The sequence below is a fragment of the Drosophila nasuta genome, chromosome 2L (genome assembly GCF_023558535.2).
Source record: "Drosophila nasuta strain 15112-1781.00 chromosome 2L, ASM2355853v1, whole genome shotgun sequence".
Taxonomy (NCBI): domain Eukaryota; kingdom Metazoa; phylum Arthropoda; class Insecta; order Diptera; family Drosophilidae; genus Drosophila; species Drosophila nasuta.
Window position 1 is genome coordinate 4,071,530 of NC_083455.1, and position 20,927 is coordinate 4,092,456.

A 20,927-nucleotide genomic window follows, 5' to 3' on the forward strand; every position below is an offset into this window, starting at 1 on the left:
TTGTTTATTAATGATATATTTATTGTATTAACAAACAACCAGAATTTATTATTAAATGAGTAATATATATAAAAAATTAAATAAATAATATATTGTAATATTATTTAAATAATTTCAATTTATGTATAAGCTTTTTTAAGCTAGAATTAATAATAACAAAATATATGTAATAAAAGAAAATCTACCTCTTGTCTATTAGTGTTATATTGCGTTATTTTTAACACATCCAGAATATATAATGAATTGAGTAATATTAATATAAAAAAAAAAAAAAATGAATCAAATATATTAATATTATTTAAATAACTTATATTTATATAAAAACTTTGTATTTAAGAAAAAGTGAATAAAAAGCAAATATTTTTGTTCACTCGTTCGTAAAATATGCCTTTAAATTATTGATGAGAGATGAGTTGGGAATTTGTGAAATTAATAATTAAAAGATATTTGACACAGTCATTGTCTAATCTTTCATTTCGATGGAATTAAACTCACACACGAAATCGCGTCAACTTGAATATTCACATTTGATGGAGGCGATTTATGAGTTGTCAATAAAAACGTTGATAGCCTTTGACTCTGTCTTTGGCAGACGGCAAAGTGATGTCTGAAATCCTGACAGACAAAGTGTCAACGTGACACTGTAGCCCCTTCTGCTCTTGTTCTTCTTGCTGCCAGCAGCTCCTTTGTGTTGTGCTATCCGGCATAATCCCTAATTAGGCGTTTGATATATACGCCGGAGTTGGTTGGCAGACAACCTGAGCCGGCTGACAAATCGTAATTGCGTGGCAAACAAGCGGAAATCGGCTTAGCAAAGGGAGAGTTGACGTTGCTTCCGCTGCTGCTGCCAAGGAGGTGTTGCCGCTTGCCTTTTGACGCTTTGGCTTTATTGAGTTATTAGAAGCAGCAGAATCTCTCGCTGACTGCATACTTTCACGATGCCACGCGACTCAATTTGTTAGCGTTTGCGAGCAAAGTTTTGTCAAGTGCTGCGTCACGTTGGCTAATAAAGTGAAGCCTACTTTTTTTATATTTGGGCCTTATTGACTGTTGATGGCATGGCAAATTCTTGCCATGGATGACAAAACACATTCTAATCACCGCATTCACGCGTTATTTTGCAATTTTAAAAGCGCCATTTTCCACATGCGTGAAGCGAGTGCGAAATAAAATGCGCCTGATGGTATGCAACGTTTTTTTTTTTGCTTGATTTGCCTTCAAGCGAAGTGTGTTCGGTGAGTGCGAAGAGTGGAGAGTGTGAAGTGCGGATAGTGGGAGAGTGAGAGAGTGAGAATGCGAAAGCTGGCAATTTCGGCTTGTCATTTTATTAAACTCGATGAAAAAGCATTGCATACTTTTGGGTGGCAGGCACTTATGCGTAACATTGCGTAAGTGCAGCTGTCAGCAGAAGATGCGCAAGCAAAGAAGTGTTGATGATGAGAGGAGTGGGCGCTAAGACGACAGTCAACACTTGCATTGCATTGCATGGCAGCTTGCGTGTGAAAATTACTGGAAAATGCATCGAAACTTTGATTTTTTCACTCAATGCATAGATGAAAAATATTCGCAGTGAGTGTGTTTTTCTTTTGACAGCGTTGTGGAATGTGCTGCATATTTATTTGCCTTCAACCGAGTAGCTCTTAGTGAAATGTCTTTTACTCTCTCTCTTGTAATATTTTGAATAAGTTAATGGAATTTATTCAGTGCATTCTTAACGTATTAAAGATGTTCCACTCACGACTTAAAGACAACTTATTCACCTGAGAATGAGATGTTATTTTTCTTTTTGAAAGCAAACTTGAATATCTGCCGCATAAATCTTTATATCGCTGAAAAACTTTTCCAGAGCTCGTACAATGCGATTCCCCAAACTATTTTACCTCATTTGCTGTGCCAGACTAGACGACGCCGCATACTTAAGAATGCTACAAGATAGTGAAAGGTAGCGTAAGATACGAAACAGAGAGGGAGAGAACGAAGGGAATGAGAAAGGGCAGTTGAGTTATATGAAGTTGCAAAAGTCGAAGCACAACTGCAAAACAAAACTTTCCATTTTCAATTTGCTGCAAGTTCCTCTAAGTATACCAAAGGCATCTCTGTTTCTCACTTCCATTTTTTTTTGTGTTGCTTTTCAAGTATTTTTGCTAGGCGCCGTCTGCTTAAAGCCAAAATCGTCAACAATAACAACAAGCGGAAGAATAACATTGAACGCCAAACAATCAGCAGTCAAAAATTTCATTGTCGAGCTGGCAACAGCAAAAGCAACAACAAGAAAAAGTAAAACTTTCGACACGGCGTGAAAAATACAAAGAGGCGGCAAAAAAAAAAGAATGAAACTTCGCCATGGTGAAGAAGTTCACAAAGCAGCCAACAAAGTGTTGTAATGACCGGCAAAGGACCTGCTTGCCCCGCAGCATTCTCCTCTCTCCCTCTCTCGGCCCACACACTTGACTTTTGGCGTCACAACAGCGTACGAAATGTGTTGCAACGACCTTTGTGGCCTCTGCGTCGCGCCACATGCTGCACACACACGCACACGCACACACATGCGGTCTACAACAAAGTCCGAGGCGCAACAGTCGGCACCGCGCCACGCCCACTTACGTTCGAGTACCTCCTCCCATCTCTTCCCCAGCCGCTAGGGAAATGCCTTACATAATGAACATGCCATGTGGCGTCTGAGATTCTTGTTGTTGTTGTTGTTGGCATGTCCAACCGTGGTCGGTTAGTCCTCCGCTAACCTCTCTTCTCTCTCTCTGTCACCCCGCGACTCCCCTTGGACCACGTCTAGCCTTGTCAGTTTTAATGTTGTTGGCATTGAGCGATGCCTGTGATTTGAAAGAGTTCATTAAGCTTGTTAGTTAGTTTGCCCAACTGGGAAGCATTCCCAATGATTCTGTTGTTGTCGTTGTTGTTTCTCTCAGTCGCTCCTCTGTTATTTTTCTCCAGCTGTTTGTTGTCTGTGAACTCAAAGTCAAAAGATATACGAACAACTCGGAGCAAGAATTAATTAGGTTGTTGTCGAAAATATTGAAAATAATCATATTTTTTCATGAAAAACTTTGTTAAATTAAATAAGTCAACTTAATATAGGGTTTACAGTACAAATAAATAAACAAAAAGAATGATGAATTTAAGCATATTAATATCAACAACTTAGACAAAGAATTCTTAATAGGCAAAGTATATTCTGACTAATATGCAACATTATTAAGTGGAGGAATTAAAGATTATATTTTTAATCAGTTCAATTCAGGATAATTTATCAATTCTTAAATTAATTATCTCACTACATGCAAAAATAAATAAAAAATACACATTTTACAAAACGTATTCTCTGCATAATTTGTAAACAATTTAATTAATTAAGAATAATAAATGAAACAATAAAAAACCAATATGTATTTGAATTGTGCATTGAATTTAAATTGTCAAGTACTCCAGCCAAGTTTTTTGATTTCGTTTCCACATGAATTCCGTTTGCTAAATATTATTTCACTTTTTATCGCAACACGAGATGAAATGGCATACAAATGAATGAAATTAATTAACTTGCTTAATTAAATATAAGTACAATATGCAGAGTTGCAGAATATCACACAAACTTGTTTTGATTTTTGTTTTAATTTGAATTTATTCAATTAAACCGAAAATGTGCAATGGGAAATGGCGCCTCAGCCTTGCCAGAGCATTTTGAACTGTGCTTGTCAACTTGTTGCAAGTTGGTGACGTCGACTCGGGTTTGAGTTCGGATTAAGGTTCGAAACAAACCAAAACGAAACGTAACAAAACGAAACGCAACGCAACTCAAACCCAATGACTACAGGGCCAAACTCAACAGTCCGGAAGTCATTTACGTGCTGTGTAAATGCCAACAACATGGAGTGTAGCGTTGACGGTGGAGTTGGAGTTGGAGGTGGGAAGAATGTTACGGTTTGGAGCTCTGTTAACATTTTTGTCGCGTGTTTTGCGGTCTGTTGTTGCGGTTGCGGTTGCACGCAGACTACAAACCATCCGACAGCCTTGCCGGCAATCGCACACGAGCACCAACAAAGACAACAACCACAACGAACAGCATCCGACACGATGGTTGGCTCGAGCCGACACAACTTCGGGTTCGTGTGTCTCTCATTCGGCATTTGGCCTGTTATCATTCGTTTGCCATGGTCTTGCGTTGTTATTTTTTTCTTTTCATTCGTCGGTTTTTTTAAGTGCAGTTTGCTTGCTGCTGCTGTTGTTGTTGTTGGCATTGTTGCTGCCAGCCGGCTCCGTGTTGTGCTCTGATGTGTCGACGAATCAGTTTCGCTACGGATTCTGCACGAAGCGGACGCGTCGAGTTGTTTGAGTTGCTTTGCATGGTCGAAAGATCTTCAAATCGAAATGTCGTATTCTAAAAATTAACTGTGACTTTTTCGAGTGAATTTTCGAAAGGATTTTTCTGTAAAGTGTTGATGTGAAAGTGTGTCAAATATTTGGCAAATATTTTAGAACAACGTGAAAGGCAACAATACTAAGAGAAGGTGCTTAAAAAAATATATATCTTTGCTATTTTACGATGACTTAGGTAGATTTTAAAATAAAAGGGCTTGAAATTGACAAAATTAAAGTTCGATCTAAGCGATTATATTAATGATGAGTAAAATCATGACGGTAGAAGTCAAAATATTCAATGTTTGAAATTCAAAATTTTAGAAATTTTAGAATTGTATTTGATATTTCTGATCTAAGTTCAGTTTTTGCAAGACTTCAATTGAAATGTTTCTCTTAAGCACTTTACATGTGCAAACATTTAACAGTTAATGCACATTTCATGCAATAAAGGTAAACAAGAAGAGCAGACAACTGAGGGAGAAGGAGAAAAACCAAAAGACAACACACTTCAAAGGCTGGTTGCCAAAAACTTTAGGCAAACTTATAAGCGACTAAATGAATAAACCAAAGTTAAATGGGGTCTTGACTTGGATGACAGTACGAAAACCCATAGATAAATTGGCCTTAGCCGGGAAGGAGTTAGGAAGAGGGGTAAGGCGGAGGGGACTTGATTGCTGACTCGAATCAGAGATGGGCTTGATGCGACTGCAACGGGCACAACACGACCAACAACAGCAAAGCAAATATAAACAAAGAATTTAGCTTAAAAATACATTAACCCAGTGCAAACACAGAAAGAAAAGGAGCAAGCGAGAGAGGGAGTGAGAGGGACAGACATAGAGATACCAAAGTCCCGGAAAGCAGCTTGAAAACTGCATACGAAATGCGTGTGTGTGTGTGTGTGTCATTGTATGCATATTTGTGTGAGTGCGTGTGAGTGTCTCTCTCTCTTTCTCACACACACTTTCGGGGTGCGTGTGAGTGTGAGAGGTGTGCCTGCTGGCATCAATGCAGATCAATGGCAGTTGGCTGGGCAAAAGCAAAAACTTTTTGCCAGTCAGAGGCGGGCAGAGGCAGAGACGGTGGCAGAGGCAGAGACAGCGACGTCGTCATTGCAGCTTATTGTTTTCTCTTTGGTGTTGGATTTTTGCGTATTGCGCTCTAGTTTTTGTCTCTTTTGTTTATCGTTTCGGCGTAACAAATTTACAAATTGTTCAGAGCAAAGCAAACAAATTGCAAAAATATGATGCCATTCCCAATTCCAATCCCCTCCAGCCCCACTTTCACCTCCCAATCACAATCCCTATCGACGACCATGATGATGATGATGATGATGCTGATGATGCTGATGACTGGAGCACAGTTGTTGCATAGTGGCATTTTCGATGGGGATTGCCTTTTGAACTGCCAACAACAAACATTGCGACAAATTGTGCGAGTTTGTTTTTGGGGAATGCGAGAATAGCAAGAGGGGAAAGCGGAGGGAGCGCACTAGAGAAAAGTTATTGATGCAACTCGATGGGGCATAATGTCTCCATTTGCGTTTGTGTCCCGCAATTCGCAATTGGCGCATTGCAAATGGTTCGTCAGTGATTCGGCTTAAGGTGTGAGCTAGTGTACGCTTTAAAATTCCGCATAAATCATATGAAATTCATCGAATTCATCACATAAGTCGCATTAAATTGATCGAATATAGGTTATGCTCGTTAAGTAGAACCACTTTGTTTTTGAGGTAGCTCTAATTTTTAAAGTACCAAAAATTCTAAACAATGGGTTTATTCGAAAAGTGAAGTGAATAGGATTAAAAATATGATTAAAAAAATTATTTTGTGTGTTTTATTTATTTTATAAGAGAATATATTTATTATTAACAGCATTCTAAGCTGAAGGCCTTCGCTGTCATTGCTTTACCAATAGTGTTAATATTAATTTTAATTATAACTAACCTTTCAAATAAATAAATATTAACAACAATATTTATTCTTAACAAAATATCAAGATTTACCTATAACCTTCAGTTCTAATTTGAAGAAGATATTTCAGGAATTTGTAATATTTTTATATGAATTATATTAAATTATTGTTATTCCATTGCTTAAGTCGATGGCCTTAGTAGCTATCACTCCATTCTTTTAGTTATTATATTATTTTGTATAATAATTAAACACTTAAATAAATAAATAATGTTATTCCATTGTAACACGACCAGCCAAATAAATCTTATCGTGATCTTTGATTAAAACCACAAACGGGTGATCTATCCGTATAACAATCTCAATGGGAAATCTCAAAAACGAAAATCCCAAATCTGAAATAAATAAACAATTTGATTATTAAAGATTAGAGGAGAAATTTTGACAATTACTCAGAACAATTTGTTTTATATATAATATATAAACCTAAACCTACCTTGGGGAGCAACATCAGCTAATCCTTCTTCACCAACCTCAATGATAGATTTCTGAAAGATTTTGTCAACTTTCAAGTCGACTTTAGAATTGGTCATTGCTGAGAAATTGGCTTTCTGGAATATTTCAACAACGCCCAAACTCTTTAATGCCTCATTCAGAGATAGCTCAACATCAAGATGAAACTTCGGCAAATAGACTTGAACATACATTTCATTTGTTTTTGGCGAAATCTCATCAATGTCCATTTGATCCAAATTGTTAATAATTTTATTGATTCCATTAACTGTTTTTGGCAAAAGAATCACCATTGAAAGTTGTAAACTGTCGTAGGGAATTTCCAAAAACATGGCATCGAGTTTGTCAATCATGTCAAGTCTATAAAGTCCCCTTCGGAACATCATGTCGACTTTGATTTGACGTGGTTCACCAGTTTCTTTAGGTATATAGAAAGTGGATTTCTTGGTATTATTTCTATTGAATGCGTATTTCCACAATCCCTTAAAGTAAATAGCACTCAGGGACAAAGCTTTTGTCTTAGCATCGAGTTGCTCCACTAATTTTGTTATTGTTCCATTGCTCTCTTCGGCTATCCAGTTATTAATTATGCGAATAGTCTCTGAGGACTTTGCAAAATCTACACTTTGGCTTGAGTTTGGAAATATTTCGTTTTCCTGCTGCAGATACTCTGACGATAGGTTTATATCCGATGCCAAAAACAATCGATTTGCCATGTGAAGTGTCTGACTTTCGGATATGTTGATACTTTCTTGGTAATTAGAAAAATTCTCAAGAATCTCACTTTTCGATTCGCTATTTAATTGGCAAACTTTGTTGATTTCGTGGGCGGTTTTGCCTCCTGCAGCCAAATGCAAGTGCATTAAAGATTCCGTTAGCAGCCAAGGAGAAAAGATCACATTTTTATCACTCTGCCTTAAGACGGTGGCAACGATCGATGAGGTTAGCTTCTCAGCAATCGTCGATTGAATTCCACAAACCATCAAAATCAAACTAACTGCAAGCTTACAACTAACCTTGGCCATCTCAAGCGAACTACATTGAAAGTGGGTTCAAAATTAGGTTAAAAAAAGGGCAAATAGTTATAATCAATTCGTTACGTAAATTTGCTTTGCTTCACTTGATTTTGTGCTGGATTTGATATGTCATTTCGATAAGGAGAACAGAAATTCTAACTTTAGTCATTATATTATGCTTATTCTATTCAGAATCAAGTGTTTTCTTTCTGATTTACTTCATTATTATATTAATCTTATCTTAAGATTTTGATAATGCTATTATTCAAATGTTGTGTAAGCATATTTTCCATTCACTAAATAAATTCGTTCGATGTTTTCTGATAATTGAAATAAAGTCGTTCTCTTGGATTGTTCGATTTTGTTCATTACGAAGCCGAATGTACCTCAACATTAGATTTCGGTCATCTCTCGTTTTTGATTAGTCTTATAATACTTTTGTTATCCCATTTAAAACAATGCTTTATTTTTATAATTTTCGTGTATCAGAAGATCGAAAATAGTAAAAGCAAGCCAGCAACAAAAACACATCACACGTTATCTATTAATGTAGTTTGTGAACATCAATGAATTAAAAAAGGAAGTGAAAACAAATGAATAAAAATGAACGAACATTTTGATAATAAGTTATAAGTTAATTAGTTATATTTGATCAGAAAATTATTTATATATATTGTTTTATCCCAGAATCAATATTATTACCAAAACAGTAAATTTGTTTACTTTACATTACCAATTCTACGAGTTTTCGCTATACTTAAGATTGTTTTAGTACAACCACAGGAAAGTGGTTCAAAGCGGCTAAAATTAGCATAATTATTAATCAGTTAGTGCTTGATCTTTACTAAGTTTGATTAAAATTGATTTAAATTTAGATAATGGTTTGCACACAAAATCTTATTTAGGTCCATGGACAATAAAAGTCAAATATGATTGTATATTTTATGGAACAACTGAGAACAATATGAATTCGCTATGTTAGGGTATAAGAAACACGACACCTGATAAAATAGCTGAACTTGAGCCACATTAAAGTAGAACCCACTTCAACAAATGGTAATTTCCTTGTTCGTGGCATTTTGCTTGGCTCTTCTCTCTCCACTTAGCAGCGCCCCACAGATTCCATTAGTCGCAGTTAATGCCACAGTGTTGAAAGCCAAAAGCTGTCAGCGTTTAGCGTAGCTTAGGCCACGAAAAAAAAAAATGCCACAGGGCGAACTCACTTAGTCTGGTCATTTGGCACGCCCAGAGGGTCGACAGTTGCCACAGTTGTCGCAGCCTATTATTATTTTTTGCTGTTTACAATTTAAGCAATTTGTTGTTGTTTGTATTTTATTCTCTTGCATTGGAGGAGTGAGGAGAAGCTGTGCAAATATGTTTGTAGCTTGAGCATAACCATGACAATCTGTTGGAGGGAAATTAATTCAATTCAATGCTATAAATATGTTATTCCGTTTGCACAATGCCATTTTGTCATCTCTCTCGCTCATGTGCGTCACACATGTGCGGAATCCTTTTAATTAGGCTAAGAGACCAGAGAACAAGAGAGAAGGGAGAGAGAGAGAAATGCGAAATGGTTGAAAAAGACGAAATGCTGAAATTAAACCATGTCCCCGGCCTGACTAACTAATGGATGCCAATGCGGCATTCGATTTCTGTTTGCACTGCGGACCTACTTTTTGTGTCGTGACAACTTGCCGACTTGCATTCCGCATGTCCGCCCTTCTGTGCGTCCCTCTGTCAGCCTTCTACCTTCTGCCCATCGTTGTCTTTTAGCATTTTGCGCTAATTGGTCACATGTTTGGCATTGTCCGGCGATTCCCGTAGAGTACTCGATGGAGTCTCATTCCGAGCTCGAGATGGAGAGCGAGTGCAATTTTGATTACGTGAGCTCATTTTATTTCCATTCGAGTTTTTGAGGGGAGGGACAACAGACGTTGCATTGATTTAATTGTCCTTTGGATTTATGATGGATGGAGAGATGATGTAATGAAAACCCACACAAGTTTCAATTACGCAAACGCTGACTTCAAATGAAGACAACTAATTATAATTATTAACTTAATTGGTTTCCATTCGAGTTTTTGAGCTGAGAGAGAATGAGATTTTAAATTTTAAGCTGGAAACAACACAAAACTGTATTAGTTGTATAATTAAGTTGTATTTTTATTTAGATTTTCTTTCTCTGCTTTTTTATACTAATTCAAAATGTTTCCCTTTCAGTATTTGGTACCTTTAGCTCTGCCCAAAATAGCATGCTAACAATATTTGTTTTTGAGCCGACTTTCATTATCGTCTGTCTCAGCATCGAGTTTAGTTCAAATATTTATTTTTTCTGCTCGGCTTTGCAGCTTTTGCTGACTTCTTTCAGCATCCTTCTAACAAGTTTCCCATTTGTTTGCCTTGCAGAAAGTGCAACCTACAAAAATTCTCAACGCAGAAATTGCTTAATTCTCGACTTTTCCATATGACTTTGGCGTCCATAAATTTGCTTTCAATGCACTGTTCCTCTTCCTCTTCCTCTTCATCCCTTCATTCATTCTTCTTTGCAGCTCTGTGTCGATTGTTTGCTGTCTCCCAACTTTTGCTTGCAGCTCCCTTCCGGCGTCGGCTTCGGTTCGGTTCCTCTTCCTCTTTCACATTCTGGGCTACCTCACAGATGCTACGCTGATTTGCCAGGGAATTCAATAAAGTTTGGCAAAATATTATGCCAGAGTAAGCCGCCATATTCTGAATGCCACGCCTCCTTTTACAGTCACCGACTGCACGTGCCGCACAAAGTTTTAGCCAGTGCAAAAAGAAAACTGAAGCGGGAACCCTTTTGCGCCAGACCAAAACTCAAAAAGTCATAAAGATTTGCCTCTTCGTTTGCATTCCAACAGCGTCTGCTGCGCCCCCGGCGACCAATTGATATATGGTCTGGGTTATCTGCTTAAACACATAAAGCTATACGACACTTTTCTCTGCCTCTAGGCGACAGGAGTAAATGTTGCTGCTCCAATTCCAGATAATATTAAAAGTCAGCGGCAAAAAGTTGTTGCATGTCGCCCGGCTTCAATTCCAATTCGAATTCATTTCAAACACAAAATATATCAGTATCTATCTATCGAAATTAGAGCAAGGAATTTATTGTTGCAAATATTTTATTTCAAATAAAATAAAGTTAAGATGTCTTAAGGGAGCCTTAAATTATTATTTTTTAAATTTAATGTATTTTGCATTTTATTCCTCGTTGAATTGTTTGAATGTGATTCAAAATAATTAAAAGGTGGCAATAAATGTTCATATCAATTCAACCACGTTGCGTATACTTAATATGCGGTGTCGATAGTAAAAGGCAGAGACAAAAAGTTGTTGTACAATTCCAATTCGAATTCATTTTAAACATAAAAAATATTATTGCTTTTGAATTAAAACATAGGTTTAGCAAGATTCGTTGTAATTATTTTCAACCAATTTTAGAATGTGTTTAGGTGGTCATATTATTTTATTATTTATTATTTTTCAATTCTAGTGTCTGTTGCATTTTATTCTGTTTTATTGTTCATTGAACTCTCTGTGTGAATATGCTTTTAAAAAATTGAGGGCTGGTAAAATTGTCTAATCACTTCGATCACGCTGCGTATACTTAATGTGTAGTGTTCAATGAACACTGTTCAAACATTTATTTGTAAAATACTACTTTAATTATTCTGGATAGAGAAATTTGTTCCTCATTCGAATTCCTTTTTTGAATTGTGCTATCATTACTATGATGGATAAAACATTTATATTCCGAAATAAAAGTAATAAAAATAATAATTCAAGTGAAACAATAATTTCTTCTACTTTGAGGCTACACAGCAAATGTTCTTGATAATATTAAAAGCCAGTCAGAAGATGTTGTCAAATACAATATTATTAGAAGTGTGAAAGTGTAAAACTTAACTTGAGCAAAACTTATTGTTGTAAATATTTGATGTAAAAAGATCTTAGTGTATCATCAGGAATTGTTATATTATTATTAAATGACTGTCACATATTTTGTTACCCGTTACATTTATTGAGTGAATGTGAGGAATTAATGTTAGGAATGTTTTTGTTTTCTAAATTTGATTGGTCACTGTTCTTTGTTTTAATATATCAAAAAATATGTGCCTTAAAAAAGATAAAATTGTCACAAATTAAACTAAAAGTGATTGTTAAACTGTGCTGAGTATATTCATTCAATAACGCACTCAAATGTGAATTGAAATACCTAAATTGATGTCGAGCAGGCAATTAATTTAGAAGCTGCTGTAATTTATGTTTATCTTAAGTTTTCATGGGTTTTTTATATTGCCGGTTAACTTTGTGCCTGGAAACAACTTTCTCTGCGTTTAACAAAAATATGAAATATTTTATGTGTTGTGCGTGTTGTTGGTGATCTTCTCAAAAATGCAAAAACCAGGAAAAACAAATGACAAGAAAAATAGAAAAACTTTCTGTCTGTGCCATCCGCATCCATACTTTTTTATGGCTTTTAAGCGTGTCGCCTTTGGGTTTTGGTCCACAGCTTGTGGAACACACAAAACGCACAAAACTTTCTCCCTTATGACTCGCTTATGAAATTAAGCAATTTACCACCCTCAATCTCTCTTCACATGCTTCTTCAGCTGGCGCACACATGATAACATTTTGGCATAGACAAAAACAGATTTACCAAAACACCAAAACCAAAAAAAAAAACCAGAAAAAGCAAACTGAAGGCGGAACAAATTTTATGCACTTTTTTATGAGTTCAACAAAGTGTCTGTAATTAAATTAAAAAAAAATCTGGTTAGCAAACATTTTTTATGTTCACTCAAATTAAAATTTAATTGTTTAACTAAATTTGCTGTGTTTTTAAGTGATAAGTAGATTAGAGACAAGTGGCTGCAGAATTTCGCAATCAGGAGTTTAGTAATTGCATTTGAAATACTAAAAATGAAAAACTAATCAATTATAACTTTTCAGATAAACAAATCTGGTTGACTAGCGAATTATTTTTATGAAGTTGTTGTGAAAAGAAATCCGAGTGACAAACGCATCGCAACGCAACAAGACAAGAGAATAAATATTCAAATCGCCGAGGGCATTCCGAGGGAGGAGAACGTGGAGCCGCACTCCTAGAGAGATGCACTTTAGCCAGGCCACGAGGCCATCATTGGTGCTCCTGGCTGGGGAAAGTGGCAAGGCAACGGCAAGTTGATGTTGCTGCCGTCTTGGCATTTAATTGGGGCCCTCCTTGTGCTCACGGCAACAGCGGGGGACTCCACCAATAAGATCATCTTGCCGCAGATACTCAACGGAAGCGTCAACGGCGGAGCTGCCTCCGGCAACAATGCCAAGCACACAAGTGGCCCCGGCAAATCAACGATACCAGCAACTGGCGGTGGCATCGCCGCCAATGGCAACACAATTCTTGGCAGCAATGGCGTAATTGTTGCAGGTGGCGTGCCCAATGTGCCAACATCGAATTTAAATAGTAAGTACTCCAGACTTGTTTTCTATTATGATAACTAAATAACTAAACTAGAATTTAACACACTTCTTTTTATACCCGCTATTCATTGAGTAGAAGGGTATTATTATGTTGTTCCTCAAGGAAATGTATGTAACAGGCATATATTCTTGATCAGCGTCAATGACCAAGATGATCCGTATGAATACCTTGATCTCAGAGACATAACCTTTTATCGATAGCACTTCTTATGCTTGCACGCAGATCAACTTTGAGTAAAATTTTTGCCACGCTCACTTCCATCTTGGCAATTCAAATAATATTGAATAAAGAGTACAATTGTACCTACAGTATTAATTATTTGGTTGCGAACAAATAGAGTACTAATATTAGTATTAGTATTTGTATATCAATATACCAAATATAATTTTCGGTGTATTTCAATATTTGCTGTAGAGTATTTTGGTATATTTTTATAATAATATCGCACTGTTTTACTCTTATTTAAAATGAGTAGCAGATATCCCACAGTTGAGCACACTCGACTGTAGCTTTCTTACTTGTTTTGAATTCTTTGAATCACTTTCCCTTAGTTGAACTGTAAGGATCTTAAGTATAACGTAAAATCGTAGAAATAGTTGTGAAAAATAAAAATAATATTTGGCGTGAAAGTATTACCTATAGTTTTTGATTAGTCATATGGGGTCGCAAAACAAAAGCAATATTATTATTAAACATTTAAAATATTAAGCTCTAGGATTGTATTTTATAAAAAAGAAAAGAAATAAAGTTTTGACTATATTTCGGCCTAATTTATTATTATTTTACTTAAAATTAAATTAACTGATGGTTTCCGTTTCCTATGTAGTCAAAATTAGAGAAGATTAAGACAACCAATTAAGTAGAATAGGCAATTACACTATACAAACAGCAAAATAAACTTCCTTTCAAGCTTTTCGATTTGCATGAAATAGAAAACAGGATTGTGTTTTAAGGCATTTACTTCTTCCGAGAGTTTTTTAGAGCGTATTAACAGAGCAGTGCATGGAGCAAAACATAATTTCTTGTGATTTCGTAATTTGCTGCACAGTGTAATTTGGCGCACTTATCTTGGTTATCTTAATGCCACTCGCCCAGGGCTGGCACGAAAGTCCGATGCCATCAATAACACTCGTCTCGCAGGCGTCTGACCCCGGGCAATCATATTTACACACAGCCAGAGAAGCGTAGATACGAGAGATATGAGATACAGATAGAGATAGAGATGTGAAAGAGAATGGCAAAGTGGAGAAGCGGTCGGTGGTAGGGAAGGGGAGAGAGAGGGAGGAGTTCGGCACAATGTCGCCTGGGGTCATAAGTGATACACGGCTATATGCCAAAAATTGAAAGCCAGCAGCTGCACAGATATGAGAACGAGAGTATGTTGTGGCGTGAAAAAATGAAATCGGTGACAGCGCTCCGAGCGAGAAACAGAACCATGCCCTCGCTTCCGCCTCCGCTGCCCTTCCCTCCCTTAGATAGGATACATATGAATATTGCCGCCCTGGCAGCAGCCCGCCCGGCTGTCATTGTTCTCAGGTGCAGCTCGATCCACTATAGAGCGAAGAGCAAGGGAAGAGCAACAAAAACCATCACAAATGTCGCTTAACTGTGCGCAAAATTTTATTCAGGCAACGCAATTTATGTCGCAACAGGCGAACATCAACCGCATCGTCATTCAACCTCTCTTCTCTCTCACTCTCTCTCTCTCTCTCACTCTCTCGGTGTCTGTTTCTCCATCTGCCTTTCGCACTGTCTCTGTCGCTGTGTCAAGCCCATCAACTGCTGCTGGCCAATATCATTGCCAACTTTTTATGCAATGTCAAACATAAAGCTGTCAAAACAGGGTATATCAGACTGCTGTTTTAAAAAACATATAAGGCATGAAGAAACTAACTTCAATTAAGTGAAATGAGTTAAAATTATCGAATCTATATTGTAGAATATATTGCTATTTATTAATAGCTATGGGAGATACAGCACGCGAGTTCCTAGATTAAAAAGTACTTGTATTAAAAAAATTTTCAAGTTATTCTTATTTATGTAATCTTCTTATTAATGTATTATTAATTAATTAATGTATTATTTGTTACTGTATTTGTTTAATTTTGTAATGTATAATTTGTTAAGACGCATGTATATTAATATATATACATACATATATAAGAAGACAGCCTTCGCATTTTATAAAATTTAATTTAAGCTGAAATAAATTTAACGCATACACATTCTAATTATGTTTTAATTTTATTTTTTGAATGTTATTTTTTTCGACTACCACATTATTGTTCTGTTGATTATCACATTCATGAGCTAAACATTAAATTTTTTTTAATCTTGTCTTCTTGTAAGTGAATTTGTTAAATTATAGTATTGTTGTTTCTATAAAATGCAATATTATATATATTATATATCGTTAGGTAAACACTTTAAATAATAATTTTCTTTTTAAAACAAAGCTTTGACTTCATGTTAGATTTATTTGAATTACTTTAAACTTGAATATATTTACGATATACACATATACACTTAAATTGTATTTATTTATTTGATTATCATTTGATTCATAGGCTAAAGACACATAATTCATAAGTCTTGAATAAGTGAATACAATTCCTTATTTAAATGTTAATTCCGATAATTAGAACAATAATTCATAATTTCATCATCGTGTTTGCTAGAAGCAGGTCATCCATGCGTCGTCTAGATCTGCTCTAGAATAAACGTCCCTTGCGGGTGTTATTTTGTGGGCCTCACAGCATTTATATGCAAACACGCGCTCTGGCGCGAAAAATTGCAGCTGGATGAAATCCCATGATTATGCAGAGAATTTGATGCTGCCACTGCGACTGCGGCTGCAAAAAGGTTGCACGCTCGAGTTGCAGCGGCAATTGCAAAGTCTCCTTTTTTTTATTGCTCGTTGCTGTTGCCATTCGCTTCCTTGTTTTCCAATTCAAGAGCAGAAAAAGTGAATGTGAATGTGAGTGAGTGTGTGCGAATGTGGATGTGAATGCGTAAGTGAATGTGAATGTGAATGTGAATGTCATGGTTACATTTGCCTTGAGTTCTGGCTAATTTATGCAACTTTTGCTGCTGCTTCTGCTGCTTGATAATTAGAAGGCTACATATGTACACTTGTTTGTGGGCGTGGCCAATGCAATATGTTAAATGTTTACCCACTGCTCATGCATGAGTGTGCAAGCGAGTGTGTGTGTGCGTTTGTGGGTGTATTTGTGAGTGTGCTTATACCCAAGGGGCAGTTGCATTGCCAGTGCAAATTCTATTGACTTCAGCCTTCTGCCTTCTGCACTATGCAATGTTATACAAATGCCAATGTTTGTGTGTGTGTATGTGTGTGTGTGTGCGCGTGTCTGCCGGGCATAATAAATATCTAATTAGGCTGGAGCAATGGCCGACAAAATGAATCAAGCTTGCGGGCGTGTGTCACAAACCACCGAAAATTAAGTTAAACAAATACAGTTTATGTGAATTTCAATTGAAATTTTGATTCTCGTATAAATAAAAAATTGAGTTTCCGTTCAATAATGACAGAAACCTAAAGAGTCTATGAATATAAGATACATGTTAAGTAAGAGCAATCCATTGAGGGAAATTCACACTAACGAGCAGCGTAGACCGAATGAATAAATTGTGTAAATATGTTGATGTTGGATTTCCTCGAAAAAGTGTTTGTTGAACATCGAGTGAAGAAGTCAAATTTACAATTTATTCAAGCAGTGTGTGACTCATTATATTTTCACGTGCTTTAACTAACATTAATTGGATTTCGGCCACGTGATTTAATAATTACAAAACTAACAAGTTAATTGAATTGCAATACTTTTTTATACTATATACTATTTGTGCTCCGCTCAAAGCAATTGAATTCAATTAGGCAAACGTTCGTCTGATTTGTATTTGCTTTTCCTTTATGATTTCAAGGCTTTATGAAATAAGTTATTCACGCCTAAAATAAAAACACGCTCAAGTTAATTAACAAGCGAAAGGCTATAAAAAAGGCATTTCAAGATTCCAAAGACTTCTCACTTAAAAATTTAATGGAATTGAATATAAATCATATCTTGGACATAGCCAAGTGCTGAAAGCATATTTTAAGTGTATTTATACTTCGTGAGGCAGAGACAACATTTTCTTTCCCACTTTTAATGGCTGCAAAATTGAAAAGGATTTCTGGCAAGATTTTTGCAGTGGCTTTCACAGCAATTTAATGCATTTAACCATTTTTATGGTCATTAAAAATTAAATGAAATCTGCGACGGAAACTCAAAATGAAATGGGAAAATTTCCACTGGACATAGGGAAAAGAAAAAAGGGAAAAACGATGCGTGAAAATGTTTAACTTGTTGATATTTAAGGCAAATATGGCCCATACTCATTCTGTCAGTAAAAAGGTGTGTGTTGATTGTTAACAAACATATGATTAAATTAATTTTTGTATACATACAATCGTATTTACTTGTTTTTTATTAGTCCCACTCTGTTTCTATCCAATTAGTAGTAGTTGATGATTGTAAGCAGCACTTTCGAATTTTAATGTTCAGTTTCATCCACTTCATTAAATATCAAAATTTTTAATATTTCTCAATATGTGTAAATTTGAATCAAAATATACAAAAATATCTTAATAGTATTTCCTCATTTTCTTCTATTTATCAGCTGTTGTTGAAGAACCCGAATTTACTGAATACATCGAAAATGTAACTGTACCTGCTGGACGTAATGTCAAATTGGGTTGCTCAGTGAAGAATCTTGGCTCATATAAGGTAAGCATGATTGCAATTTAATTTTAGGACATTTTAATTAACAATCATTAAAAAACAAAAATAGCAAAAATGTGTGTTTTGCATAATATTTTACGAATACAACAGGAATCTAAAATTTAACAATTAAAAACGTACCGGAAAAGAACTAAAATAAATTGAAGGCTATATTTAGTATATCAATATAGTACTACATAGTGAATATAACATAGAATATAAAATAAATCGTACAAACAATTCCAGCTACATAACATTTTTATATTTCTGCAATCCTACATTTTTTTCTCTTCTTTTATTTCCAATCTGTATATTTTAACAATAAGTAAATTGTATAATAAATATTAAATTAACAGAAAATATCAGATATCCAATAAGCCCTGCTGTTATATGTAACATCTTTTCAATTTATCTAGGATTTATCTATCGGGGAGATTGAGTATGTGGTATCTTTTTAGTCTTCTTACTGTTAAATTAATTATTGTTAAATTCTTAAATTTGAATTTTAATTAATAACGTTCAAATTTATGGTCTTTTATATTTTTAATTGATTGTTTTTATGATCTTTTATATTCTTAATTATCTATTGTTGACTATAAATAAAAAAATATATATACAATATAAATCAAAATGATAAAGATTCATTTTGTAATCGATATTTTAATGCGGAAACACAAGTTTTTTTATAACATATAAATGTAAATTTTAGCAAAATTAAGAATATCTATAGAAATTTATTTACTGTATATTATACAGTTCGAAACTTTATCGATTTAAACTCAATAGTCATAACATAACATAACAAGCATACTTTACTTAAAGCAAAACACTTCTCTCATTAAATTGCATGATCAAATGTTGTAACTACAGAGTTGGTTGAAAATGCCATTCTCAAAGCGTTTACTTTTCGAGTCGAGTCAGAACAAAAAACTTTATATATTTGAATATCGTTTTAAGCAGCTGGTCAATTGAGCAACTCGGTGAATTTAGCATACTAGAGGAATGGTTATAAATGCGTTTAGTGCTAACCCGACCCGACCACCTTCCTAGTTACCTTTAAAACCTGTTTAATAACATCTAAAGGCATGCAACATACTCGGGTTAGACATCAATGTGCGCACGTACTCGGTTGCAATTTCACAGCTCAGCATCAACAGCAGAAGCAGGAAAAAAATACAACATAAAAATGAAAGTTGAAAGAAGAGAAAAACGAAGTGGGAAACCCAGAAGCGTTTGGCAAAAAGCGGAAGCGAGAAAATTGCATCATAGTGTCGCATATAAAAATAAACTGAACGGGTTTCATGTCCGGGGCGTGAAAGTGTGCGGTGATAGCTATGAATTACACGCATGCAATACATGTAACGAAGCTGCCAGTCAGCCTGCAATGCAGGATGCGAAAGGATGCGAGGGTGAGCGGGAATGAGATTGTTGGGGGGATTCGATGAGGAAGGTCGGGGGTAATCTTACTTACACAGACAGAGCTACTTAAACATGCCATCAGCTAAACCGACTCGAGCTACGCTTTTTGCTACCTTCTTCTGCGTTCGTTTTTTTCGCCACTTGCTTCTTTCTGGCTGGCATTTTATTTACTGGATGCGATGCACGTTTCACGTGTGCGACGCTTTGTCGTCATCGGTCGCTCGTTTTCTTGTTGCTCTCATTTACACCTCAATTTGATTCTATTTCCTGGCTGCCAAGCCAAAATACAGTCAAGATATCAGGTGGCGCCAGCCATCTTGTTAGAAAGAGACGCATTCTTTTACATGTTCGCTCTCTCTCTCTCTTTCGTTTGTACAGTGGCTTAGTCAGTCAGCAGGCAGCCAGTTTAGTTGAGCTACTTGAAGCAGCATTTGGAGTACTCGGTAATGATGCTCTAAGACGTTCGCTTGCCCCATCGTTGCATCAATTGAAGTGCTTTTGATATTCATAGCCGTGTTTTCCATTTTCATGGTAATGATGTCTTTAAATTTGAAAATCCAACGAGTGCTTGATCTTCTTCTCCTTCTCCCTCTCGGGATATAGCGCAATTGCAACGGAGACCGAAAAGCTGCTCGTTATGGCCAGTTTCAAGTAAATATCATTAACTTGCAGTACATGGCGTATGCGCAATGTCAGCCGCTAATTAGTTGACTCTTTCTATGGCTTTTACCTTATTCAAAACTCTTTTCATGCTTTTACTTTTTGCTCTTCATCCGTCTCTGTTTTTTCCTGCTTGAATCCCATCAGTCGATGTCTTTCTTTTGACAAGTAATCAAATCATTATCGCTCATTACACCCTGATTTTTTTTGCAGATGCTTAATTAATAAAACATTTCATACTTTCTCTTCTTTATATTTTTTCGTTAAAAAAATGCACTGTGATAATCCACATTTTCTTTTGGTGTGCTAAATTTCATTTATAATCATCATTAAAGCAGAAACAAAAAAAGTTCAACATTAATTCAATTGCTATTTATCTAAAATATTTCAACACATTTGTTCTTAATGTTCATTTTACTCAGTGTTTTAATAATTCAAGTTATAGTTTGCGTATAATTTATTACCATCCGTATATTGAATGAACAATTTTGTGGGAGGAACGTTGTTTGTGGTATTGGAGTATTATTCTTTAAATATACCTAATTTATATTTCGAATTCCATATTTCCATCGATAGATAAACTATTACATTCAAAATACACCATAAATTACAAAATACACGAGATTATCAAAGTAACTAAGATCAGACAACGGAAGCCGTTTTTTGCTTTATACAATTTTTCTTAAATAACATCTACAATTTATATCTGATCGCAGATCATAAAGATTGCAGTTATGATTGCAGCTACCAAGTATCG

At 35.6% G+C, this 20,927-nt stretch overlaps 2 protein-coding genes across 5 annotated transcripts in view; one reads left to right on the forward strand and one right to left on the reverse strand.

The window, feature by feature from the left end:
- Positions 1-4,317: 4,317 nt before the first annotated feature.
- The window catches only part of LOC132798529 (lachesin), a 32,362-nt gene continuing 15,752 nt past the window's right edge, over positions 4,318-20,927 (forward strand). For 3 of the 4 annotated variants that reach the window (XM_060810410.1, XM_060810412.1, XM_060810414.1), the window contains exons 1-3: positions 4,318-4,520; positions 12,788-13,298; positions 17,991-18,097. In XM_060810410.1, coding sequence (XP_060666393.1) covers positions 13,022-13,298; positions 17,991-18,097 — 384 coding nt within the window. In that variant the 5' untranslated portion in view covers positions 4,318-4,520; positions 12,788-13,021. Of the gene's footprint in view, positions 4,521-12,713; positions 12,729-12,787; positions 13,299-17,990; positions 18,098-20,927 lie in introns of those variants that run through there. The other variant, XM_060810411.1, reaches the window with a different exon arrangement.
- Positions 6,207-7,822, reverse strand: LOC132795311 (antichymotrypsin-2-like). The gene is made up of 2 exons (XM_060805966.1): positions 6,781-7,822; positions 6,207-6,679 (listed from the first exon to the last, which is right to left on the reverse strand). The coding sequence occupies exons 1-2, from the start codon at positions 7,820-7,822 to the stop codon at positions 6,558-6,560; spliced, it is 1,164 nt and encodes a 387-aa protein (XP_060661949.1). The 3' UTR covers positions 6,207-6,557.

What these genes read in the sequence shown, in the direction of transcription:
- LOC132795311 (XM_060805966.1), bottom strand. Translation starts at nt 7,822, where the DNA reads ATGGCCAAGGTTAGTTGTAAGCTTGCAGTTAGTTTGATTTTGATGGTT. An exon ending in AGCTGATGTTGCTCCCCAAG is followed by an intron (nt 6,680 to 6,780) that starts GTAGGTTTAGGT and finishes TATTTATTTCAG; the next exon opens with ATTTGGGATTTTCGTTTTTG.